Here is a 26,455-nt window from a genome sequence, read left to right on the forward strand (position 1 = left end):
GCTCCACCGCCTCGGTGCTGGCCGAGCTCCAGTGGGACGATGGCTACGCCGTGCCCGTGGCCAACGCGGAGAACAGGGCGCTGGAAGACGATGTGAGCGCGGGCTGTGGCCGCGGGGCTGTGGGGCGGAGCCGAGGTTCACACACGGCGTGGGGGCGCGGGAGGCTCTGTCAGGTCGGCCTGCGGAGCTCGGGAGCGCTTGGGATACTTTTGTGTGCTGGATGCCGGCCTATCGCGTAAGGCTGCGGCAGCCTTGGTTACCTTGATCCGCAGCAGTACACTTAACGGCTGCTTTTGCTGCTTGTTAAAAATTTTTAAACGTTTCACTTGGTTTCTTTGAGCAAGAAGTTGTAGGTAAAAAGCACTGCCCTCCAATGGTTAGTTGACAGTTCTAACTCTTAAATAGCTGCAGAAGATGGAGAAAGAAAAAGCAAACCTGCAAAATCAGCTGACTGACTTTGAAGAGCGTGTGGGAGCGATGACATCTCATTTGAAAAACGTGAGGCAAGAGTTCAGCTTCACCCAGGTAAACTGGCACACCTGGCAGGTTTGTCACTGATACGCACGGCGTCAGGCAGAGCGGGGATCTGAGCGCCTGTCTGTGGTTGGCATCCCTGCGTGCACGGCAGCTTTGCAGGAGTTCCTCTGGCCTTTCATCTGGGACTTTCACAAGAAACACAACTCTAATTGTGGCCCCCAGTGATGGCAGTTGATGGTCCATAAAAAGACCCTCCTGGATCTAATGATGGTACCTGGAAAAAAAGCCAAAAAGGACACAGTTTAGATTTCTTTACTTGTAGATTTTAGAAAAGAACCAAAAAAAAAAAAAAAAAGTCAAAGAAGAAAATGAGTGTTAGGGAAAAACGTTTTTAACCTTTTTAACAGTCAAGAGTTAATTGTGAGATTCTAAAGAAGAATGAGATGGTAAAGATGCAAGACTGCGCTTCTGCTGTGAGCTAATTGGCTAAAATGAGCTGCTTAGCTTTCTAAAGAGTTCCAAGTCAAAGCTGCACACCTCTAAAGTTGAGAAGCTGTCCTGCTGCTGAACAACTTTCCTGTCACTGTGCTAGTTGCACGTTTTAATTGGCGAGTGAGGAAAGAGGCAGCACATACCATGCAAAAGAAGCCTCTAGAAAGTGACAGATTTGTATTATGTAGGGGAAAAATCCTGTCACTTTGTCAGAAAGATTAGACAGTATACTGCCATAGGCCAGCCTGGTGGTCTCTCTCAGCACAGAACAATAAAAGCATTTCATTCCCTGTACCTTCTGAATCTTACTTAAAGCTGCTGTGAGATTAAGACTTTTATTCTAAGAGACTAAGATTTAGCCTTTGGAAGATCAGTATCTTGAATTTAGGGTGGAATAACTTTGAATTGGGTTCCTAGGCTATACATGGTTGATCTGGGGATATCTGATACAATGCATGTATAAATATATATATAATATTTTCATACGAATGTATTTAGAAAATCATGTCCTCTCTTTTGGTTCATTGGTGATGAGGGCCTGTTGTCTGTTGTAAAATGCTGAACTCTGTTATTCTCTAGTCTCTTTACAAAGCCAGAGAGAATGAAATTGAAACTGAACAACACTTTAAAGCCCTTGCTGAAAGAGAACGTGGACGTCTTAAAAGTGAGATCAAACGTCTGGAAGATGAGACCGTTTCCTTAAGAGAAAAGAAAAACAGTCAAGAAGTAAGTTTCAAAACTTTTGTAAAAGAACTTCAGTATTGCAGTTAAATTTTATTACTTTTGTCCTCACTTGCAGTTAAAGAAATAATAAGTCAAGAGAGCTATTTATAATTAAAATTTGTAAACTGTAATAAGATAAATAGAATGACACTGAGGTTCTCCTTGAACAGACTGGTCCAAACTTAGCAAATATTAACTAGATATTGAAAGATTTCAATTCTTAATGCCAGATACACATCCATACCCCTATCCTGAAGTTGTTTTCTTTATGGTTCACAGATTAAATTGTTGGTGGCAAGTCATCTTTCCCCCATACAGTAAGTTCAGGGTATGATTTTCAAATGCAAAGGTTGCTTTACATAAAAAAAATAATAATAATAAATAAAAATAAAATTGAATGCTGTATAACTACAGTATCTTCATATTTTATGGAACAGTCTCTTATTTTTCTACAAATTATTTAAATTTTTAATTTTCATGATCTCTTTCTTCTCATTACGTCAGTTTGTACTCTCCACTCTCTCAGACAAGGTAGCAGAATGAAGATATCTTTGCTATTCAGCTGCATCCAGATACTGTCATATCCGGATGTCTCTTCAGTCATACAGGACCATTTGTAAATTCATACACGAGATAAGGATCTGAGAAGTAGGCGCTAAATGTGTGAGAGAGAAACTTCCCTATGTCGCCTCAGATCAGTTTATTGTGTGGTACTAACATCTTGCACATGGGTATCATGCACAAGGAATTGACTTTTCTGGTTAAAATTATTTGCATTTTAGGTTTCTGATAACTTATTGCTTTGTTACTTCTTTAGGACGTATATTAGCACTTCTCAATTATTGGACACAATTAAAAAACAAACAAAACCAACTCAAACCTACTTATCGATTCTACTGACAACAATATGTGTGTGAAACAACTGCTTCAAGCACTGTAGCAAGTTTAATTATTAATCAAATAAAGTATTAGCTATTTAATATTAACCTTATATTTATTTCACATTTTATTAGAATACTATAAATAAAACCACGAAGAAGTTGGAAAGCTTAAAACAACAGATGAACTGTGATGAGGAAGTTTTGGAGAGTTGGATAAAGGAATCAAATCGCAAAGATAACGATATTATCACAATCCAGAAGTATGCACAACAAGATGAAGGGAAACTAGGAGTAAGTAGAAATGACTGCAATTTTCAGAAACAAAACCAAAAAACCATATTTTTTTTTAGCATCTAAAGCCTTTTTATGTTGTCAGATCAGGTAAGACTTCGATTTTGTATATTTTAAATTCATGATTTCTAATTAGCACAAGAGTGCTTGTATAAGGCTCATTTGAACTTGAAGAAGGCTCATTTAAAAGATGAGAGAATATGTTTGACAAAAGATGAAATGCATTACTGAAGACAATACCTTCTTTATCTATAAGGATAACATTTAAGTTTGAAGTTTTCTGAGAAAGTGTACAAATAGCTAGTAAAAAAAATTAGACAGCTGACAATTACACTTAATTCAGTGGGAAGCTTGTTCAATAATGTGAGTCAAATTTGGAAAAGTAATGTAGATTTTCTCACTAGAACTAAAATTTTTAATATTAGTATAAAATCTTGCTATTTCATGAAAGAGTAATGAAGGATGGTATAAATAGACACTCCCATCAAAAGTTGAGACTTCCTAATGGTTTGTTCCCAAATATAATATTAATTTAGAGGTATCCCTTCTTTTTAGCTTTGAAATGCAGTGGGAAGAAATCTGATTTTTACTCATTAAATATTTAACCACAAAACTTTAATTTAGACATAACATAATGAATCTCCATTAGCAAGTCACACAGTATATGCTATGAAGAGTTGAGTGAAAGCTGGTGCTGAGGAGTCCACAGGCACATTATGTACATGCTGAAAAGATTCCTTTGGTCTAGCTCCAGTCTGGACCTAAGGGACATAAGATTATGGCCTCTTGTATGAAGAAAAATTTGGGTTCTTAGTTCTTTGTTCTCTAAAATACAATAAAATGGATGCCTCAATGACTCCATGCTCGGTTGCTGCGGAGTTTTAGAAATTTAAGAAATCTTGAAATATTTACTTTTAAATACAGTCTATTTTCATATCATTTCATTTCAGGCACTAATCCTTCAAGTAGAAAAGTTGACCATGCAAGCAAATCAGAAACGCAGAGCTCTTGATAATGAGCTTACAGAAACCATAACTGCTCAGGTTTGTCCATGAGGTTCTTGAAGTATCTTTTTATATACAATTTTTTTAAAACAAGAAATCATAGGGATGCTTTCTGTTAAGCAGATGGAGCTCGACAAGACAGCTGAAGATTTTCGCAGAGTTCATCAGGAAAGGCAAGAAGTCCTCAGCCAGTGGGAGAATGCAATACAACAGATGCAAAAAAGAGATCAACAGATCGATCACTGTGCTTTGGTAAAACTGCTTTGCCTGATTTATATCACTATCAGCCTACTTTTCAATCTGCGAGATTGAGAGAAATTTTGCCACTTACTCAGGAGAACAATTGTTTTTTTTAGATGCTTAGTGTTCTTTTTGTTGACCTCTGTATTTTATTAAGGTGTTTTCAAAGTCCATATATTTCTGAAATGTAGTCAGAATTTATTTTGAAAGCTTTCTCTCTCAGTGTAAATAATAGTGCTCTGCTTGATGCTGTATCAGGTTTAATTTTCAGTCTGAAAATGCAATGCATGCCAGTTTCAGTACTGCTCTCTTGTATGACCTAAGAATCTAAGAAGCGACAAGATGGAGTGTTATTTATTTCTTAGAGTGCAAAGACAGTCAGCAGCAGTGAGGGGATTATGTCTGGGCTGTGATATAAAGAAAGGAAAATAGTGAACATTTAGAATTGGAAGGAATTAGCATTTCTACATCTGTGAGCACATGTACAAGAAGTCTTAACAGTAGTCTGTCTTTTGGTTTTGCTCTAATCTAACACGTTACCTAATGCAAGAAAACCCAAAATGTTTTTCTCCCAATAGCTACTAGCAGAGTTAAAACAGGAGATGCGAAAGAAAGAAAGTGTGCTGAAAGAGAAGGCTTCCTTTTTAGTGAATGAAACTATTAATAATATGGAATATGAAAAACAAATTTCTTTTGCTGAGCGGGAAGCGACCAGTCTCCGGAAAGAGTATCAAACTCAGGATACTTACAGAGTTCAGCTGGAGAACGAGGTGAGGATGTCCAGACAGTTCAGAAATCCAGACTGAAGCTATAGTTTCTTAATTTTGATTAGATGGAGGAAATACATGAATAGCATTTACTTTTCTGTTCACATACTAGGCTCTCCAATAGTTCAACAAAACATCTGTTCTTCCCAGTTTACTCTTGATTATTTAGATCTTAAGCCTGAATTTAATCCCTTCAACGATAGCACTGAAGAAAAGAAAGCATACGGCCACTGAAATGAGTTTGTATTCCCTGTGGTGTTGGAATTAGATGAATTCATTTTTCTCTTAAATGATACAACTCTATTTGATGCTTCAGATGCGTCTTGCCTTTACTGTACCTAGACTCCAGTATTGTATAAAGATGAGAGAAATTTCTTCCAAACAATTCCTGTCCTGTACTGCCAGAAATGAGCATTAGTTGCCCTTGCAGTCAAATTAAAATTCGTGAAAAACATTTTCTCATAGCTTTCTAATCAAAGGCAACAGAATAAAGCTGCCCTATGAATAGGAAACGTTTGGTGTTTGCACTTATATTTAATCTGCATTTAAAGCCAGAGCCGCATTGCTTCACTACTTAAATATCTGTAGTAGTTGTTCCAGGATGTACTTCAAGTCTCATTAATCTGTGCAGAAGGGATACCCTTACATTACCTGAGTAAGTTTTCTCTTAACAAGAAAATGGTATTACTGGGCTACTCAGCAATCTTGGCAATTTAAAAGTTTAATAATTTAAAAATGTAATAAAATACAGTTGAATTAAGTTTGGATAGGTTTTCCATAGGAGGTGGTTCATGTACTGATTTCCTAATTAATTTATTAGCTGGACATTTTGAAATCCACTGTGAACAGAACTGCTTCTCATCTAGAGTCCTTAAGAATACAGGTAACTAATGTGAAGAAAGAAATTGAGAAAAAAAAAGCCAGGTAAGAAACAGACTTTTAAAAATACACTTCGTAAGAATTACAGATCTAATCAGATCCTTCTTCTAGCAAAGAACCTTAAATAACGTTAATAATTAAAGCCTCCAACCCTCTGGTTATTTCATGTCTATTTTACTATTGCGTACAGTAATTTCTTAGTTAGAAAATATTCCTGGTAACCACTGTTTTTAAAGGGAGTGAAACATTCAGCTAGGGCCATGGTTATTACAGGTTCCAATTCAGTCTGTGTTATTAGGTAGCTGCTCAGTAAGATACTTGATGATATTTGATTTTAGCGGTGTTTGAAGTGCAACATGCATGCAACTTGTTAAATCGTCTATTTTTGTTTAGACTGAGCTTTCTTAAAGAAAGAAATGCAGGTCTTTCCAACAAATTGAAGCTTGTAACTGAAAAGACGCTCAGTTCAGAAGACAATGCTTTGAGGATGGAAGAAATGCTAAGGGAAGAAGAGAAACTATTCAAGGTAAAGTGTTTTTATGGTTTCTACAAATGAAGATTCATTTGAATTTGCAAGCTCTTTCTAACAAACACTTAAGTTGGAATAATAAAACGCTCCATTAAAATGAAAAACCTACTTGCTGCTACTTAAAACTATTACCAGGGTGGCTAAACCATTAGCAGGGTTTCTCTACTCGCGTCTGTGGCGGATAACCTAAGATGACACTGAGCTTGGCAGCTCTGGAGCTTCAGGGTAGTATTTCAACTTGGATGCGCTATTCTTGAACAGTATTTGTAATGTATTAGTCAGAAAGATGCTTTCCATCAACATTAGCTACACATGACTTTTTGTGGCATCTATTAATTTGCTGTGAAGAGATACTTATAGGAACAATGTGGATGAAATCTCACCATTTTACGCTTTAGTTCTCTGATACTACTTCTTCTATCTCTGCCAATACACTGTTGTGCCACGAAGCTTACTGAATATCCTTGTGCTATTGACAACCACATTTAAGGAGAGGGGGGAAAAATTTCTACTAAATCATTTAGATATGCAAGAGAGGCTATGAAAATAAGGTCAAATCTTGATCCAGTTTCAGTTGATGAATCAGTAATTATTTTCGCTAGGTTCAGAAATATACCTCAAAATTGGACACAGGAAATAAAATGCTTACTTTTTCAGTTCCTCTCTTTAAGTATGATCCAGGGTCTACTGAAGTCAGTGCAAAATACTATAGTCTTTAATAGATTCAATACTAAACTTGCCTTGCTTTTTCCATCTTGAGTTTTTTATTAGGAATTGCACTTGCTGTCAAGTTCAGCTACAAAAAAATCTGATGTGCAAATCTCATTATGAACTTCTAAAGGATCTAACTCATCTTACAATGTTACTAGAGGCAGCAAGAATCATTCACAAGCAAAATTCACAATGCATGCTTATAAAATCAAAAATAAGTGCACTTTTAATCAATTTGAAGAGAAAATTCTGTAGTGTTTTGCTTTATTAATTAGAGTGTGCATATTCAGACTCTGTACTGGAGCTGTACTAAAGGTAATTGAGCCTTTCAGAACAGGACTCTCAAAGGCAGCAGAATGCGATGCCACTTACTTCATTTTTGCAGTGTACCTTAGAAGAAACAAGTGTACTGAGCTGCCTGAGCTTTGGAAGGTCTTTTGTCATTTGGGGTGGTGGTGGGCAGTAGTGGAAGGGAGGAAGGAAGAGTGCTGTCTTCTTGTTAGGGTTACCTAAAAAACAAATACTATTCTGTTTCATAACATTCCTGGTTACCTGAAATGTTCAGCATTGTCTTTGTCTTAACATACCCTCCTCAGACGTCATTTATGTAGTGATTCATGTGTCAGTGGTAACTTACCTCTGTGAATAAGGAAGTGATTTAAAAATGTGTACTTAAGTTCATATAATAGCAGGATAGGATCAAAGTTAAACCAAAAAACCCTTTCTCTTGAAGTCATTTTTTTTTCTTGACAGCCATTTTGAAGACCTGTGAAATTCCATATTATTATTAATGAATATAGTATTGAAATTTTTTATCTCCCTACATATGATTAATAAATCTTCCCAACTTACTTAACGATTTGTACTAGGAAAAAGAAGCAGAACTGAACCACCTGAAAGAAGTATTTTTCAAGAAAACTCAGGAGCTAAAGGTGCAGAAGGATAAGGAGAAATGTGTTCTGGCAGAAGTTGAAGGAAGTCAAGCATCACTTAAAAATCTTAACAGCCGTCTGCGCAGACTTGATGCAGATGCATTGAAACAACAGGAATTGATATATAACCAGGTAAAATGACAACACACTTTTCTATTCTGATTGTTTCCACGGTGTAATGAAAGTAAGTTGCTCAAGTTCTATAATCCCTGTCCGTCTCTTAAAATTCTTGAAATGCTGTGCAGTGTTAATCTGAAGTCTGCATTTCTGTCTCTGTATGTATCAGCAAAATTGGAATAACTGAAACTTGCTGTGTATCACCTATGTTATGTTCATCTGTATTTTGTTACTTTTTGGATCTGATACTTTTCCCACTAATTTCTCAAATCAGTTCTTTTCTTTGATCCCTGTGAACCATGGACACCTCAGGGTAAATTTTTAAAGCAATACAAGAGGTACATGCCAAAATCCTTTTATTTACTAATAGGATTTTGTGCAAATTTCTTATGCACCACTTTGAAAATTTGCTCTTTTATATTGGCATCCACTGGTAACAGCAAGATGGCAACTATGCTGTAAGCCTCCCTTAGAGCAGACTGCTGAGTGTGCTTTGTTATTCTTCTAGCAGATTACTTCTGAGCCATCTTTGCACATCAGTCATCTAAGAATATTCTGATAATGTTTTACATTTATGAGGTCTATAAGCCATAAATTACTATAAAACAATAGCTTAATTAGGTGACTATCCTAAAGCAACATTTAGATCCAGCATTCTAGCTTTATGGGAAGACTAGAATTGCTTATCTCAGACTCTGAATTCACTTTCAAATGTTTTAACAGGATTTTTATATTCAGCAAGTACAGAGACGTCTGTCACGGTTAGAAGGGGAGGTTGATGCAGATGAAAAACAAGTTTTGGAAGAAAAAGTTGCTGAACTTAAGAAAGCCTTAGAAGAAAAGAGAAGTGCACATGATGTTTTAAATGCACAGCACAAGAAACTTCAGGTATCTTCCTTAGAACATGAGGTTGATTGTGTTATATGTTTATAGCCTGGAGTATTACTGGAGTCAGGTAGTTTTATTAAGATGAAAATATCAAAGTCATGGCCAGACATGACTGCAGATGTTTTTATTTTTTTTAATAGACCAAAATACATGATTATATTACTATTGCCTTATTGGCTGAAATATGTATGTTGTTTAAATAAGAATTAAGTACCAGACTCCAAATGAAGCAATGACATCAATACCGCAACAGCACTCTCCATCAGGACTGCAGTGCTCCAGGCACTGTTTATGTGGCAGAACACAGACACATGGACAAAAGATGATTATGGCACCTGGCTTCAGCACTTAATTCTTTTCATTTAAATATACTAGTAGTCTTTTGTGCAACTTTCATTAACAGAAATAAATTAAATATAACTTAATTATATATAACTTAAAATTGAATTAAACAGAGTGATGTCCATTTCATCAAAAGAGCAATGGATAAGACAGGAGAAGAAGCAAATGGTTTGATGATCAAGATAAATGAACTAAATCTTTTCAATGAGAAATCAGATCAAGAGTTAAAAAAAGCTAAAGCCATTAAGCAGGTAGTGTATTATTTTGTATTTTTTCTAATACAAGGCACTGTTTTTCCCCCTAATGTACAGAAATTCATGTGAAGGTTGGTTGTCTTGCCTGGAACTACATTATATCTGTAACAAACCCCTACTTTATAGTGTTATACCTTCCATCCCCAATTTTTATTTGAAGTCATTTTCATCACTGTTATCTTACCTAAAAATGATACTTTCTTATTTTGAGACCTTTCTGGCATTTGCTAGGAGATGATGATTGAAGATAATCTCCTAAAACTGGAATTGAAGCGTCTTCAAGATATACTCTGTAATAAGACAGAGAAGGTTCTAACACTGGAAAAACAGAAGTTGGAGTTAAAGAAAGCCATAGCAGAAAGAACTGAGGAAATTAAAATCCATAAGGCAATGCTGGATTCCCAGATCAGACTCGTGGATCAGGAACGGCAACGTATAAGGTAATGATTATTTTCAAAATCTCTCCAAAACAACATTACGATTTAAAACTTAATTTAAAAATCCTAACCAATTATCCTTCGGTTCCTTCAGTTCTTTCATCTGAAAGTAATTGAGAAAAAAACAAAATAACTAAAAAGATTTTCTCAAATACCTTTTATATGTGAGCTTGCTTAAAAAAAAAGGCATTTTAACCAATTTTACCAGTTGGAGGAAGTGAGAACGAAGTGAATCTTGCTGTTAGCCATATGCTGTGACAGTTGAGGCTAACAAGCAATCTTGTCTGAAAACTGGAGCATTAACCACTAGGCAGCATCTCTGTCTTTGCTGTCCATTCTCACTGGTCAGTGAGAGACTAAAACTTCTTTTGTTATTGAAGATCCCCTACAGTACTGAGAAGAAACCTCAGTCGCAGGCATTTTGTTTGAAGCACATGTTGTGTGTGCAACCCTGCATTTCTCAAAATCATCAGGAAATGTGCAGTCGGTGTTTGGAGCATGAGAAAGTACTCAAAGTGTTCAAAACAGGAAAATTGTTTTTGAAGAGGTCTTGATAAAACGGATTTATCTGGCTCATATAGTATGGGTGTTCTTTTATTTTTACATTAAAAAAACAGTACTTAGTTATCTGTTCCATATAGGAAAAAAAAATCTGCTCAGCTACGTGGATCTTACTTCTTGCCAATGTACTGTAACGTAGAAGATGCTGTCTGATAAAGCAACCACATAAAAAAACTTTTCCCTTCTACAGTAATCACTATGAAGCATTTGGAACAGGCTTTAACTCTTAGATACTAGTATCTGTATCTAGTAAAAAATTAATTCTTTAGCAACTGAACTCTGAAGTCTGGCAGGTTTTTATTCAGTCCTCTGCTAACCGCACCCCCTACAATAGGAAATTAGAATGATTTAGTGTGACTTAACTGCTCACCAAGAGTGCAGAATGGGTGTTTTTTTCCTTTGATAATTACACAGCTAATTGATACTTCCATGTAATTTGATTTGAGGTTTTTGCTTGCTGTTGCTTACTCTCATCTTGAAGTGGCAATATTAAGATAGTATCAGCAGGGGGCAGCTTGTGCAGCTGCAGGATTTAAATGCCAAACCTTTACACGTTTTCAGGGAGGACTATGGCACAGCCTTTCATAATGTTATGATCTCAAATGTGAAAATAAATTTGACTCATTTTAGAACTGAGAGATAACAGTAAATGAGAAACAGGTGACTGTGGCTGGGAGAACAAAGAAAGCATCAAAAACCAGGAGCAGCACAAATGCTGCCTTACCCGCATCCTCGTAGAGAGGCAGGCTGCAGGTCTAACAATAATTTAAACTGCTGCAAGAACTGCACACAGAATGCTGCTAGACAAACATTTACTCATCTCATTTATTTTTCCCCCAAATACTTCAGTGCTGAATTTCAAGATCGCCTAAATAAAATTGATAAACTGAGATGCAGATATGAAATTCTTACTGTTATCATGATGCCACCTGAAGGAGAAGAGGAGAAAACTCAGGCCTACTATGTAATAAAGGTATTTTATTATGTTTGTGTTTAACTTAGAATCATAGAATCACCGAGGCTGGAAAAGACCTCCAAGATCATCCACTCCAACCACCCACCTATCACCAATATTTCCCACTAAACCACGTCCCTCAGTAGAATATCTATGCATTTCTTGATTTCTTAGTTGAAATCCAAAAAGATTTTATCTGCTGGCCTCTCTTGATGAACTAGATAGGTGACCTTGTCACAAAAGGAAATTAAGTTAGGTTTACAAAGGAAAAGTTCTGCTTAACTATGTTGGCTATAACCAGTGACTGTGTTGTTTCTGAGGTGTTTTTCAGTAACTCCCAGAATAATCTCCATAATTTTATCAGGCAGCAAAAGACTGTCAGGCCTGTAGTTACCAGGATTTTCTTTCTTTTCTTGAGAATTAAGACTCTTCCCAGCTTCCCATCAGCTGGGACCTCTCCTGATTCCCAAGACTGTTGAAAAATAATTGTAAGAGTTCTCACAAAAACATCAACCCTTCTTTCAGTAACTTGGAACGAATCCCATTGGGTCCTACTGACTTATGTGCATTTGCATCCAGCTTCTAGTCCAGTAACTCAAATCTCAGTCCAATCCTCACACAGATAACCTCAGGATTTACCTAGGATTTTAACCCCCTAAATATCGAACATATTGTTCTCTGTATAATTGTCCTAATGTTTTTAGTATGCATTCAGTCACCTAAAATACCAGTTTTATTTTCAGGCTGCACAGGAAAAGGAAGCACTTAAGCGTGAAGGTGATGATTTAGATGCAAAGATCAGCAAAGCTGAAAATGAAATTGTAGCTCTTCAAAACACCCTACAAATACTTAATAACTGCAACAGCAATTACCGAAACTCTTTCAAGGAAGTCACTGAGACAAGTATGTAAAATGTAAATTACTGTTTGCTGTGTGAGTTATAGATGATAGTATAACTGCTATACAGTGGGGAAATTCAGTGGCACAAAAGAATGAATCACAGCCAGACCAAACTTGTAGTAGCAAAAGGGAGTGAAATTCACACACTGCTATTAGTTCAGCAAGGCTGAGCAGTGTAACCACAGAAAATGTTCACATTCTTCCATCTGATTTATGTGAACATCCTCTAGACCTATATAAATACTGCAAAGGAACATTTGGAGGAAGCAGAGCATAAAGATAATTGCTGGGAAAATCAGTAATGGAACAAAGGAATGACAAGTGAGGTATGCAGATAGAGTTGCACAGTACAAAAAGCACTACTTTCTCTGCAGTGCTGCATCTCACACTGTAACCAGCTCAAATTGCAGATACAAAACAAACTATGCCACTGATCATCTTCTGGTGTCAACTGAACTAGCTGGGTCACAAAATACCCACAGCAACTGGACTGCAACTCTAACTCAGTTACAGCCAGCTAAGGAAGGTACACGCACTCTAGTGAATGTAGGTCCTTTAGTTAAGCTATCATATATGGTTTTCACATGGAAGGGAAGAGGAAAAAGTAATAACCTCTCATCTGGGAAAATGATTAGGAAAAGCAAGAGAAACTGCAGTATTTTTAAGGTAGCGTCAGCAGCTTAAAATAATAAACTATAAACTCTTTTGGCTATTGGAAATCTCAAAATTCTGGAACTTGTCTTCACCTATTGTTTCTGTCATAAACTCGTATTTTTTTCAGTGGAGCTTCCTTTATTTAGCTTATAAAAAGCATCACTATGAGCAATTATATAAATTAAATTCTAGAAGATATTTAACTTACGTGTCTTCTACTGAGTCTGGGAACACTGGATTTAAAATCATTATCTTCCATAAAGCTAGTAAGTGATTTGGAACAGGTAAGGGAATATTACAAAAATATCTTAAACCTCGAGGTATCTCTAACACTTTTAACACTAACAAAGTAATATTCTGCAGTGCAACTACACTCAAGTACAACTTACTTTGAAATGAAAATTGTGTTGTGTACATTAGTTGTTCAGCATCAACTCTGCCTCATTGTTTGGGATCACAGGTGAGGAGTATGAGGAAAAACTGAAGCTAGAAGAAGAGAAAAGGGTTGCTGATGAAAAATACAGATACAAACGAAGACAAGTCCGGGAACTTCAGGAATATCTCCAGGTAAAATATAAGCAAAAGTTCCAGTCATGGCTGCAGCACGAAGTTCAATCCATACAAACCATTTCATCAAAAGAATAGGAAATTCTGGAACAACTTTTGCCTCATTCTCTTTTACAACTTATACTTTGTATCATTATATGCAAAATTTTATGTAAGACTCTACATATCCTTTAAAAAACTGCTTATCTGCATTTTCCTTGAGTCGCAATTGAACAGCAGGCTTTTTAGTCACGTATGCCTTACAGATCCGAAATTGCAGATTCATGGTGAATAATGCTCTGTGCTGGCATCCAAGAAAGCAGTTACATCTTTGTAGCACATTGTATCAACTTGTCCAGTATTGCAGGTTTTAAAATGGACCAATCTTGCCTCCTCTGGCACTTTTTTGTCTATCAGCATAAAAGGTGTTCCAGTTTGTCTACACAGTATTACAGTTTAGCTAGAGAAAGCTAGGTGATTCTTATCAGGAAAAGGATAACTTGTGTTCAGGCTCCACACTGGAGACTTCTCTTGGCTCCACTTATAATTAGAAAGCATCCCAGACCCTTAAGAAATAGCATCACTTAATTAAGATTTCACACATTGAAGTTAATATATCCTTAAGCAGAGAAAACCTAAGGCATGCTGTTACATCCTACATGACTGTTCTAAGCCCTGTAGGTCAACATTCTTTTTGCTTATTTTACCTCCACATAACATAGCTGACCCTCTTCTTTGATGTCAGAAATGTTACTACTTAAGCTAGGTTTGTCTTCATTGGGCAATAAATTCTAGGGAGCTCTTAAAGAATATACTTTTCTGCCTTTTTATTAACTTGTTGAAAACACAGCCACCCTTACAGAGCTGATTTTGCTCTGCTCCAGCTTCTGCATCCCATCTCTTGTCTTAGGAAACAAATGAAGAATGTTCTTTTTCTTGGGATAGCTTGCAAGGGAAAGTATGGCTCTGCAGTGTTAGGTATTACACTGCAGAAATCATTTGTAGACGCAACTCACAGCCACATCTGGAAACACATGCCTGTAATTTCATTATTCATACCTTTAAAGTCAACAGGAATATACTGAAGTTAATTAGTGGTCCTTTGTGCAACTATTCATCCATTGAACAGTCTGAGAGAGCTGCAATATCATCGCTACTATTTGCTTGAGCTACATTCAGGAACAAGTAGTAGCAATAACATCCTCTGATAAAAACTGATATCAGGGATAAAAAGGATATCAGAACTGCTTTATAAATTAAAACTACTCTTCAAATGTATTTGCAGAGCATGGAAAAAAAACTGGATTCACTACTGAAGCAGGAGGCCATCTTCCAAGAGCAAAATAAGGAAAAACAAGCTGTTATATTGCAGCTGAACAAAGACATAGAAGAACAGAAGCCAAAGCTAGAAAGGGTTATAAAACAGGTCTGTATGTTGATTAACAACTTGTAACTTAAGTGGTCAACAGCTGTGCTGTGTTAAAACCACAGCATTTGAACTCAGCAGTTTTCTGCAAGGAAACTGCATCTCCATCACAGCATGTTTTAAACTTACTTATGTTAAGTGTTCCAGACTCTCCAGAGAGATTCAGTCCCTAAAGAAAACTAAAACAGAAACACAGGAAGAGAAAGACATTGATCTCCGTACATTGAAGAACTTCAGCAAAACCATCAACAAATTGTTAGCCGACCTTCTAAATGCAAATCCTGATTTAACTACATCCTTTCAGAAGTACTTTCACCAGGTGAGCTTTCCAGTTAACTGCCACTAAAATCCTGATTCATATCAAGGCCTACTGCTAAGGTGTCTTTCAAGGGCAACTGCCTAATTCAACAATAAAGTATACTTATAGTACAACAGCAAAAAATGCAATCATCAGCTTTCAATATACATTTAAATACAAAGCATTATAAACTCTCCTGCTGTGCTGTATCTTTTTCACAAACACAAAAAATTTTCTGTATCTATTACACAACTTCTTTTTCTCCTCCAAATTTTCTAGTTCAATTTAGAGCTGCCGACAGTTGTTTCTGTTGGAGGCAGTCAAAGTTCTCCATCGCCATCCACACAAAGCTCACTATCTTCTAGCAGGTGAGTGCTAGCAGTGTTCTTTTGTGGGGGTGTGTGTGCTCATTTATGTTAAACTAGAAGTTAGAACATCAAAATTATTGCCTACATGATAAAATTCCTTACTTTTGCAGGTTTTCTCAGTCTTGCCTTTGCTTACTGAACACTCTATGAAAAGTTTCTCCCTCCTTTCCCTCCATTTTTAGCACAGAATTAAGTTTAAAATACATAGTTGAAAATGAATCGACTCTTCCGCAGTTATTGTTCTGTTTTTCTAATTACGCTGTCACTTAAAAGTGGTTTCACATACAAAGTGGTCTCACAAGCACAAATTTGAGCTTCAACCAGACTTGGCACTTAAGTTTGTAAACTCCCTTTCGTAATTAATCAATAAAGACAGGCCTATACTATTTGTTATCTTTCTCCTCTCTCCAACGGATTAATAATGCATGAAACATACCGAATCAGTTGTGATCTAACAGCATTTCCACAGGTTACATAAGCTGTTAATGTCAATGTTTACAAAGACTTTTGTAGTGCATTTCCCTAGAACAGACACTGATTTTGTACACTGATGAATAAATTTGTTTTTCAGGTCCTCCAGAAGCACAAGTTCAGGCTCTAGTCAGACTTCGTTGCTCAAAGTCATAGACTTGAACTTATCTGTCAACGTTCCTGCAGAAGCAGCTGCTGCCAGTTCACCACCATCCAGCAGAACTAGCAACTCTGACAGTTAAAATCACAACTCTTAAATCTTTTGAAGGCCACAATGAAGGCTTCTAAATTGTTTAAGGTGAAACTTAATTCACGCAGGTCTGCTGGCAATTAGACCACTATAACTTTAAAATTAAACTTATTTTAAAGTAAGCAATATATTATTTACTATAATGGATGTTTTGTATAAGTTAACCTTTAAATATCTTTCTGATTCTGCTGTTGAAGGACAAAAGACCTGTGCAACCCTTTAGAAACCAGTAATTAACATTCTCAATGAAAATAGCTTTAACATAACTAACGTTAATTTTAGTTAACTGGTATCTCACAATTACTGCAGTCTGCACAACTCAGAACTCCAGGTAGTCAGCTGACTGCATTATGCCTATTCTGTGCTTGCAAAAGCTGCAGCAGGGGCAATAAATCTGTAAAGAAGGATCAAGCTTAATATTAATTACAAAGATGTCACATATTTCTGTAACTGTCTTTCTTACCTTAACAGCAGTATGGAACATTTGCAACAACCTAGACAGTAGTATTTGTGCATTGTTTCCAGGTCTTGATTTCTAAACAGTCATCTCAGATCTTACCATAATCAAAAGATGATGATGGTACTATAGTGTATCAAACAGCCTAGCGACATTAACAAAAACCAAGACACAAAATTAAGAAAATTTATTGATCAAATGAGTTATATATGTTGATGGCATATGAATTTCATTTCGTTTTCCACCTTCAATAGCTGGAAGTTAAAGCCTGAAGCAATAGTCAGTTGTATCCCAGGGGAAGAAAAACAAAAAACAAATTCCTGCTGTTAAAGTGTGTATTTGATGGAAGTTCCACAGCCACAGTCCAAGAGAATCAAGAGAATCAATTTCATTCCATCACACAAAGCATATTGCACAGGAACATCTTGAGAGGATAAGAAAATTTGATTTTAAATAATAATCAATATTTTACGTATCACTGCATCTCTTTCCACCATACAAATCTTTACCTTAAGAACTCTTTGACGTTCTGCAAAGCAAGAAATTCTGCTAATCATTTTTCATGTGTGTGTTCCCTTAAAAGAAGCCCAGATAAAAATTCATAACTAATCCAACAGAAAGCATTTTCTTATGTACTTTGCTGTTTCTTCTGCTTACTTCCTTTTTCCCGCTCAAATTCAGCAATTTGATTGAATATGTTAACTAAGTTCTGGGGCAGGTTTCTTTTAGTGCCACTTTCTGTTTGCCCTGTATCATTTAAAGTAGATTCCCTATCTGGTTCCTTTGTTTTATTAGTCTCCTCATAACTTCTTTCCCTGTTCTTACGATCACTTTCATTTTTATGCTGAGTTAACTCATGCCTATCGCTGTCATAACGTTTATCACCTTCGTGTAAAGGAGTGCTGGAGTATGATCTGTACTTTCCCATTGACTTGCCAGAATAGTCAGACCCTGCTGGCGATGTGTAATACCTGTCCTGACCCCAGCCATGCTTTTTATAGTGTTCTCTTCTCCCTTCTGCATCCCATTCTGATCTCCTGAAGTAATGCATCCTGTTTTTATCATCGGACTTATAACATGAACCTGAATATCCCCTTCTACTGGAGAAAAACCTGTCTGTTTTATGGTATCTTTCGGTTTTGCTAGTACTTGCCTGAGTTTTGGAACTACAAGAATCTCTTGAATCTTCAGACCTACCTCCAAAAGTGTCTTCATCATCACCTGAAGTCCTCGACAGAGAACAGTGTCTGTCTTTCTCTCTTACCTCTGTTTTTGGACACACTAAGCTGTCCTGCCTTTCCAGCAGTTTTTCCATTTCAAAATTTTGGTTAAGGAAGGAGGCGGAGGTATCAGCTGGAGGTGAATACCACTCCTCTTTCCTAATCTGATCTTTATAATGTGAGGAAGCTCTGGAAGAGCGTTTTTTGGAGCTACGGGATGACTCTGATCTATTCCGATGCTTTTTCTTGTGTTTCTTGTGATCAGAGGAAGAGGAGGAAGAAATTGATGCATCTGATGAAGAATCAGTTGAGGATGAAGAAGAAGATGAAGAGGAGGAGGAGGAGGCTGATCTTTTCCTTTTCTTCTTCAACCTAAAAATATAATTAACCTGTGAGGTAATCTTCAGCATTAGGCAAAGATTTTTATCTAGAAAACAAATCTGCACTCCCCATAGTCTGGCTGAGGTTGGACTGTAAGGCATGAACAGAAACTGGGCCTAACTTAGCAAGACACTTTAAAATGTCATTTCTTTACCAAAAGAATTAAGATTAAATCCACTGAACAATGTAACATGAAGAGTGTCCTGTTCAATACAGCATTGTGCTTCACAAATACTTTACAAAGTCTTACAAAGTATTTGTAAACACTTATTCAGTAAAAGGCTGCATAACTAACAAATGTTACCATTAGATAGTTCATTTGAAAATAGACCATGTACACTATATCTGCACTTGCTGCCCTTTTTAAAATCATAAGGCCTATTCAATGGCTAATGTTGAAATAACAACAGTTACAATGCAGACAATGACTTAGAAAATTTAGTAGACTGCTCATGTCAAAGCTTATTTTTCATCAGCCCACATTAAAGCATGTGGTTGGGACACAACCATGGAGCTGTGTTGCTTATGCATTGTGATTTTTCTCCATTTAGCTCGTGCTTTAGCTGTCAGAAGCTCCAGGATTTACACTGGGCCCCTTAACAGTTTGTTACTTACTGGTTTAGGATGCTTTCTCTAATAGAAAAAAAGAGCTCACATTCTGGCTTAATATGCTCAAGAATCAGTACTGAATATAATAAGGTTACCTTTTTTCTTCTTTTAAAAGCTTACGCAATTTTTCTGCACTTGTTTCTACTTGCTTTTCTTTCTCTCTCTCTTCTTTTGCAGCTTGTTTCTCCCTCATTTCCAAAGATTTCTTTTTTGAACCCAAACATCATAAAAAAAAATTCATTAAAAGTGTTAACACAGGTATTTTTCCCCATGTCCCCAACGCCATTCAAATATATAGTTACAGCACAGATGTTTTACCAGGATTCCCAGATCGACAATTAATAAGAAGTTTGGCATTGGCCATTGTTATGATCAGGTTTTTGTTTATGACCATATCGCAGTTTTTTATCCATTGGGAATGTGTTTGACCAACCATTGCAGTGGACCCGTGATCCAGCACACCACGACACGCACAGTCCAAAGGGTATAGAGAGCAAATGCAAGAAAAACACAGTGTTAGCAACGTGGAGAAAGAGAGCAGGAAAATTAAAAAAAGAAAAAAAAAGAAAAAAAAAAAGATTTGAGGGGGAATATTGTTATTGCAGTTTACACATAAAGTATGGCAGAGCCCATTGTAAAATGTGTTCAAGTTGGCCATGTTTGCATACAAACCATTTTGTAACAATTTCACAGACCAGTTTGATGCATAGTTTACGTAAGAAATCATGTTCCAAGGGTTTGTTGGTGATGAGCAGCACCAGATGTCAGATACAGCAACAACGGTCCAATTCAGAAGAAAATGCATTGAAGAAAAACACATAATCAGTATTACAGGAAAACACACTTGGGCGTTGTTTCAGCCATTCTAACACAACAGTGACAGCATCAGACTTGCATATTCAAATGCACATAAATGCAAGATTGTGATTATCAGATGAATAAGACAAGCCTATTAAAATCTAGTAAGGATCAGACTTCTGCGATCGACACCCCTAAGGAACAGCTCTATTCAAAAACAGAAGCAAGTCTGGTGATTTTCCAAACTTAGCAGTAGTCATAACAGCTACAATAAAGGAAAACCTTAATAGAAAATAAGGCTATGCAAACCAAAGAAACATAGCCAGCATTATGTTTAGCTGCTGCATCAATGACCATAATACCAGAAAAATGCTGAAAAAAAATGAAGTATTTCCTACTTGCTACAAATATTCTTCATTTTAACCAAGGTTTTAAGATCTTTCTACTGCAGCCAAACATAGATAATGCTCAAATACCATACAACAGTTTATCTATAATGCAGTTCAGTTTCATTAAAAAGCTTGTCATAGCTCCTCTTTCCCCTTCTCTCAAAGCAACCTGTCAGCATTATGGCTTCACCGACTGAAGAAGTGTCAACTAAGGCCACTTGCCTTAGTCTCTTTACTTCATAATATGCAAAGCATAGAACACACCAAGCCTGCCCCTCAGTGCTATATCTTACTCTGATCCTCTCTGGAAGACAATACAAGTAAAGAAGATAAACAAAAGGAAAATGGGGAAGAAAAAAAACAAAAAAACAAAAAAACAACAGATTAGCAAAAAGATTAACCAGGGCTCACCTGGGAAACATGCTGTGTCAAGGGAAGGGAGGAAAAAGATACGAGAAAAGAAAGCTAAGATTTTCAAAATTATCTGCCCATCCTCCCAGCCCACTCTTTTCCTTTAAATCACCTACAGATTTGCCCTCTTGCCATCTTCCTGTGCTTTGGCTGGTTTTACCTAAGGTTAATGGTTTTATCCTCTTTTCCCATCTCCACTGTTTGGCATTTTTTTACTGCTCTGTTCAGAACAGTGGAGTCATCAAGAGGTACCTTTCTGCTGGTAGGTACAGCCATAATGCTCACTATAAAAGATTTACTACGGAGAAGGGAAGCAGAGAGCAAGACAAAGCATCAATGTCAAGCTTCTCTGTTCAGGAGATTTAAAATGATTTTTATTTTACTTATTATGATGATTTATTATATTGCTACTTATAATATTTATTGTAATTATATGAAGAGAAAGTAAAGAATCACCTGTATACGCTTACGGACTTTTGTTAAGGCCTCTTCTGCTTCTTGAAAAGTCTCATCCAAACTTAAGGCTTTTTTATAGTAACTCTCAGCATTTATTAGTTTGTCTTCCTCTTCCAACCTAACATTTAAATTACAAAGCATATACAGTTAAGCCACAAGGATTTGACAGGTTTTTTTTTGTTTGTTTTTGTTTTTTTACTTTCTTGGACAGCCTTTCTTATCTGCACTGTAGCTTTGCTGCCACTTCCCTCCATCCCTTCCTACCACCTATCATCTTATCCCATGTCAGTACAAAAATAAAACAGTATTTGACATGTTTTTTTATCTCCTCATGTCCTGGTCATCATTAGAAATAATACTCTGTATAATTTCAATTCCAGTTTCAAAAATAACATGTCTCTTCTCAATGCAGATGCTAAGAAACCTATTCCCAAGTACTCCAAAGTTAATTCTTCTGTTGCAGAGGCTAACAAAATTTCACAGAAGTGACAAAACATGACTTTGTTACAAATACTTTCTTATCAGACATATTTGAGAGTATATATTCCTATACACATAAGAGTAGTCAACATTCCTATACATATGGGAATATCTTCAGCCATTTCACAGCACTTTAAATAAGCTTGGTACCCTGCCTATGGAAAGATATCAAGAATTAAATCTTAACTATTTTGCAAAAGTTACAACTGGGACAGAGCACAAAATGTAAACCCACAGGCAGATGTATTTCCAACATATAAATACCCAGGAAGGTCAGGTGGCAATCTGTGCCCTAACTAGGGCCATATTAAAAAATACTGTAAGAAAAATGTTTCACAGCCAAACAGAAATATAATGCTAACAACACTTACTGCTCGCCTCTCTCCACAAGTGTCTGACAAAGGTATTTCCTTGCATTCCTATGTGTAGGACAGTTTTCTAGAGCAATTTCAAAATCACTTATGGCTTTGTTCAGACTTCCTTTAGTTGCGTACCTACAGCAACACAAAAGTTGCACAGGTTTTAATGATGATTTTCTTTCACAAAGTAGGAAATCCAATGAAACAAGCAGACTTACAGAGCTCCACGAGCTACCAAAGCTTCAACATTCTGTGGATCTATTTCCAAAGCCTTGTTGTACTCATTCATGGCTTCCACGTGGCGCCCATCCTTAAAACAATCAACCCCTGCCTTCACACTAGAGAAAAGTATTTATAAAAACATTATTATGGTAAGGCTACAAATTTTCTACTGCCAATAATTCAGGAATTAGTGTTTCACACAAGAGTTAACTTATTAGAAGGTAAATTACCTGAATTAAATTTCAGAACTTTCTTTAGACACTATTATTTGTAATTTAAGATAAGATTTACCATTGTAAATAATCTTTCATGTGTTTAATTGAAGCTGCCACACACTACTGTTTTAAGAAAAATTGTTTTGCTAGCATAGAATTCAGAAATAGTAAGGACTCATCCCCATTTTCCCCCCCTCACACCTAGTAAATTCAAAAGAAGTATTTCAACAAAAAATTGAAGTGTGTGCTGTGGAAAAACTGGTTCAATGGGTGTTTTCCTTCAGGAAATAAAGCTGTAGCCTAACCTAATCTTACAATAACCTCTGAACAGAAAACAGTGTACTGCATACCAATTCAGGGCCCAAGATTCAGACTGCTTTTTTCTCAACGCAGGGGCAAAATCTTCTTCATCAATATTTTTCCTTTAAAAATAACAAAAATATAAAGTTAAAGTTGCTTTTTAACTCTGTAACATTAAAATTATAATACGTAATGCATTTGAAATAAGCTAAAGTACTACTTTTACAATGCATTACTTCCCTCCCTCAGTCTGGACTGTTATTTTTCCTGAATCCACTTTCTTTCCTGAACTGTTCTAACACTGCAGCATGGCTACAGCACATTTAAAAAAATGTATGTATCATATTCACATCTACTTTGGGGTGTATGATATCAATACATACATACACACGTGTTAACTTTATTTTACTTATTAACAAACATCATAAACATCATGCATTGCAATCCAAAGACATTAACGAGATTGAAATAATAACCCCCTAAAGCCTTGGCATCAAACGTATGGGGACATGTCTCATTCAAACAAACAGAATTTTAAATACTAATTTCTTACTCCAGAGGAGTTTGCCTTTAAAATATTAAAGGATACAGAAGCTGCAGTCATGGAAACTGAAATAAGAATGGTTGAAGTATCAGTGTCTATGACTTCCACTCAAGTCTGTGTTGAGATTAGAATAACAAAGCTACAGGATAGGAACAATGTAAAAATCACTTACATTTGTAGACTTCTCATCAAAGATGGCGGATTTGACTCACTTATTCCTAGTTTTTCTGTTAAATATTCAATTAATGATGGATTTGCAAATCCCGGGGAGCGATGCAACACCTCCTCAAATGTCTCTCCTGTTTTTGCAACTTCCAAGCTTCGCCTTAAAAAAGCACCAGTGTACACAAAACAGCACAGATGGACACTATACTAAATATTATGTTCAGAAGATGCATGCCCATACTGACACTTAGTACTGTTTATAAGCCACTTATTTCTACAGGCATAAGTTTTCCTACTGTTTAGCTACACTGAAAGTGGCAGAGACAGCTACGAGCTTCCCCACCAAAGTAAATTTTAAGGAGTTTAATATTTCAGTCCCAGAGTCATGATAACAACAAAAACAGTAAAAAGTAATGCAGTTTTACAATGGCAGATACCTTAAGTTCTGCATTTAGCAAACGTAACTTCATTTGCTTTTTGCTTTTCTTACATTCTGGGGTAGACTGAGAAAAATCAATTACAGCTGATAAATCTAGAAAAATGTATGTTACAGAAAAGACCAACAAAAAGACTGTAGTTGCCAAATTAAATTGGAAACAATCCTAACAAGTTTAAAGGATAGTCTATCAAAGATACTCTTCAGACAAGCTGAATATCTTTACTTAGAAAGCCTGGACAGCATATTCTTACCTATAATGTAAGGGCAAGTCCTCAGAGGCGATTACTCCTAGTTTTGTACTAGAAAGATTGGGTGGAAGAGCTGAGCTGTAGAGTGATAATGTGATCTTCTCGTGGTATCGATCCACATCCTTAACAGCCGCTACAGAAACAATTCAAGTTATTATTAAGTCCCAAAAGTGAAACAGATTCTTAATTACACTCGCAGCTACTTGCCTCGAATCATATCTCCAGCTTGATAATAAGATAAAGGATCTCCATGGTTGGTTTGTGAAGGCACATCTCTCAGTGGACAAAGAGCCTACAATACAGGAAAGCAGGAATAACATAAAAAAGAGGTTTAATTACAGAGCTAAACTGGCTGCATTACAGAATTTTCCATGTTATTGCCATCGACTCACAATTTCATCTGCTCAACAATCTTTCAACACATATACGTATAAAGTAAGAATACTCCATGTGCACATGAACTTTTTTAAAAATGTAAACTCTTATCTCCCTGAAGTAAAACATGTGCTAACAATATCAAAGCCAGTACAGACACTTACATAAAAGCATTTGAACAAAACTAGGTTTCTTTACTCCACAAAATTAAGATGGAGGAATATAAGTTTAATCTTCCTGCACATGAAAATCATCATAATTAAATGCATGGCTTGGCTCAAATTACAATTTATGAATTCATAAACAATGAACTTTTCCACTCTCAAGTAACACATTTTGAGCACAGAGCATAATGAAAGCGCTTGCTGACTCAGGAAAGCATCATAAAATCATGACTTGTCCACAAATTCAATTACCACTCTCTGTCCCAAAGCTCAGTTTCACCTTTACTCGAACCACTGCATTATGAGATACAACGCACACCTGTAAAACAATCACAGTCAAATCTTACACTGATTTGTAAGTCATCAATCTGCCGTATGAAACCACTTCCCAAACACATCAACACCATGAAAAAGCCAAATTCACGAATGGAAGTAATCCTCCCAATCACGATGTCTCCACGTTCGATGTCTCGAAAAAATAACTCTCTCCTGATTTCCCCAGGAACCTCCATGAACTGCTCCAGAGGAGGCATCACAGCATAATACTCTGCAACACAGGAGACATTCACAGTTCTAAAATGACCAGATTACAGCCTGAAAGCACAAAAGACTTCAAAACAGCTGAATGCTTTAAAACCTGATTCATCTGTAGTAGCAAAAGTTTATGCACAGACTAGAAAATGTAAAAGCAAAAAATTTTAACTGGGGTTTTAAACATACCGGGAGCACTGTGGGCAGTTTGGAGCACCACAATACAAGAAGGGCATAAATCTATTAGAGAGAGTTCAAGGAAGGACTACAGACAGGAGGAAAGGCCTAGAGGACAAGACGAATAAAGAATGACTGAGGTGCCTTGGGTTTTTCAGCCCAGAGCAAAAGAAAGGCCTCAATGCAGCCCACAGCTCCTGAAAGGGAGTGAAGGGGCAGTGCTGAACTCTGCTCTCTGGTGACAGCAACAGAATGCGAGGGAACAGCAAGCAGCTGTGTGAGGGGAGGGGGGAGAGGGGTGGAATTAGGCAAAGATTCCTCTCCGGAGGGCGGTGGGCACAGAACAGACTGCCAGGGCAGGGGGCACAGCCCCGAGCTGCTGGAGTTCAGCAAGTGTTTCGACAACGCCCGCAGACCTCAGGTTCGGGTGGTGCTGCGTGGTGCCAGGAACTGGCCCTCACCTTCGTTTTCTTCAATGTTGTCGGCAATAGGACCATTGGGTTTCCACGACTGAGCAAAGAGCAGGTCGGCCTTTTTGGCGATGAAGCGCTGTATCTCGGTGTCGAGCTCCGCATCTTCCTCGGCCCTGAGGGAGGAGAACGAGCTGAGAACGGCCCCGCGCCCCTGCAGGCTCTCCAGGCTCTCCCGCCGCCCCCAACCGCCCGTGTGATCCCTCACCAGGCGGACGGCGAGCGGGGTGCCCCGCGGGGCGGCTCGAAGACGGTCCCCGGGGGCGGCAGCAGCCCGCGGAAGTCGGGGTTGTCATGCTGCTCGGAGCGGAGCAAGGCGAGGAGCGAGGGGCCGTGGTACCCCAGTACCTGGCGCAGCAGCTCCCGCTCCATACCGCCGCCTCCGCCAGGAACGGAAGCGGAAGGGAGAGCGCAGGGCAACGCGCATGGGTAGTGCCGGGTAGGAAAGGCCGGGGCGAAGAGCGGGACGGGACGGAAGCAGCGCCTCCTAGCGTGCGGGAGGACTCCGGGGGCCGCTCTTAGCGAAGCGGAGCGGCGGGCCGGAGGCCCTGCGTGGGGTGCCCCGGCAGCAGGACAGAAAACAGAAACAAACGTGTCAAAAAGGCAGGGGCTTCGTGCGCTCCGGCCGAGCCGGCAGCGCTCAGGGAGCGGC

At 37.6% G+C, this 26,455-nt stretch overlaps 2 protein-coding genes across 2 annotated transcripts; one reads left to right on the forward strand and one right to left on the reverse strand.

The window, feature by feature from the left end:
• Positions 1–2: 2 nt before the first annotated feature.
• Positions 3–16,931, forward strand: CCDC39 (coiled-coil domain containing 39; the record flags this gene model as incomplete). The annotated part of the gene is made up of 20 exons (XM_010716917.2): positions 3–92; positions 406–525; positions 1,549–1,695; positions 2,706–2,864; positions 3,815–3,907; positions 3,992–4,120; positions 4,687–4,878; positions 5,696–5,799; positions 6,148–6,280; positions 7,864–8,058; positions 8,767–8,931; positions 9,387–9,524; positions 9,759–9,967; positions 11,375–11,498; positions 12,224–12,383; positions 13,495–13,601; positions 14,866–15,006; positions 15,146–15,325; positions 15,584–15,672; positions 16,244–16,931. Coding segments are annotated over 20 exons (2,817 nt in total), but the record flags the coding sequence as incomplete, so codon positions are not given.
• Positions 16,932–17,022: 91 nt separating this feature from the next.
• Positions 17,023–26,208, reverse strand: TTC14 (tetratricopeptide repeat domain 14). Its single transcript, XM_010716867.2, has 12 exons — positions 26,012–26,208; positions 25,795–25,919; positions 24,973–25,172; positions 24,294–24,378; positions 24,090–24,219; positions 23,407–23,559; positions 22,741–22,812; positions 22,172–22,291; positions 21,966–22,088; positions 21,115–21,232; positions 19,156–19,265; positions 17,023–18,442 (listed from the first exon to the last, which is right to left on the reverse strand). The coding sequence occupies exons 1-12, from the start codon at positions 26,173–26,175 to the stop codon at positions 17,479–17,481; spliced, it is 2,364 nt and encodes a 787-aa protein (XP_010715169.1). The 5' UTR covers positions 26,176–26,208; the 3' UTR covers positions 17,023–17,478.
• Positions 26,209–26,455: the final 247 nt, after the last annotated feature.

This window comes from Meleagris gallopavo, chromosome 11 (genome assembly GCF_000146605.3).
Source record: "Meleagris gallopavo isolate NT-WF06-2002-E0010 breed Aviagen turkey brand Nicholas breeding stock chromosome 11, Turkey_5.1, whole genome shotgun sequence".
Taxonomy (NCBI): Eukaryota; Metazoa; Chordata; class Aves; order Galliformes; family Phasianidae; genus Meleagris; species Meleagris gallopavo.

Excerpts from the sequence above, each read along its gene's own strand:
- TTC14 (XM_010716867.2), bottom strand. The coding sequence starts at position 26,175 with ATGGAGCGGGAGCTGCTGCGCCAGGTACTGGGGTACCACGGCCCCTCG. Across the intron at positions 25,920-26,011 it reads CCCCGCTCGCCGTCCGCCTG|GGCCGAGGAAGATGCGGAGC; the intron begins GTGAGGGATCAC and ends CTCCTCCCTCAG. Across the intron at positions 18,443-19,155 it reads CTTTTAAAAGAAGAAAAAAG|GTTGAAGAAGAAAAGGAAAA; the intron begins GTAACCTTATTA and ends TTATATTTTTAG.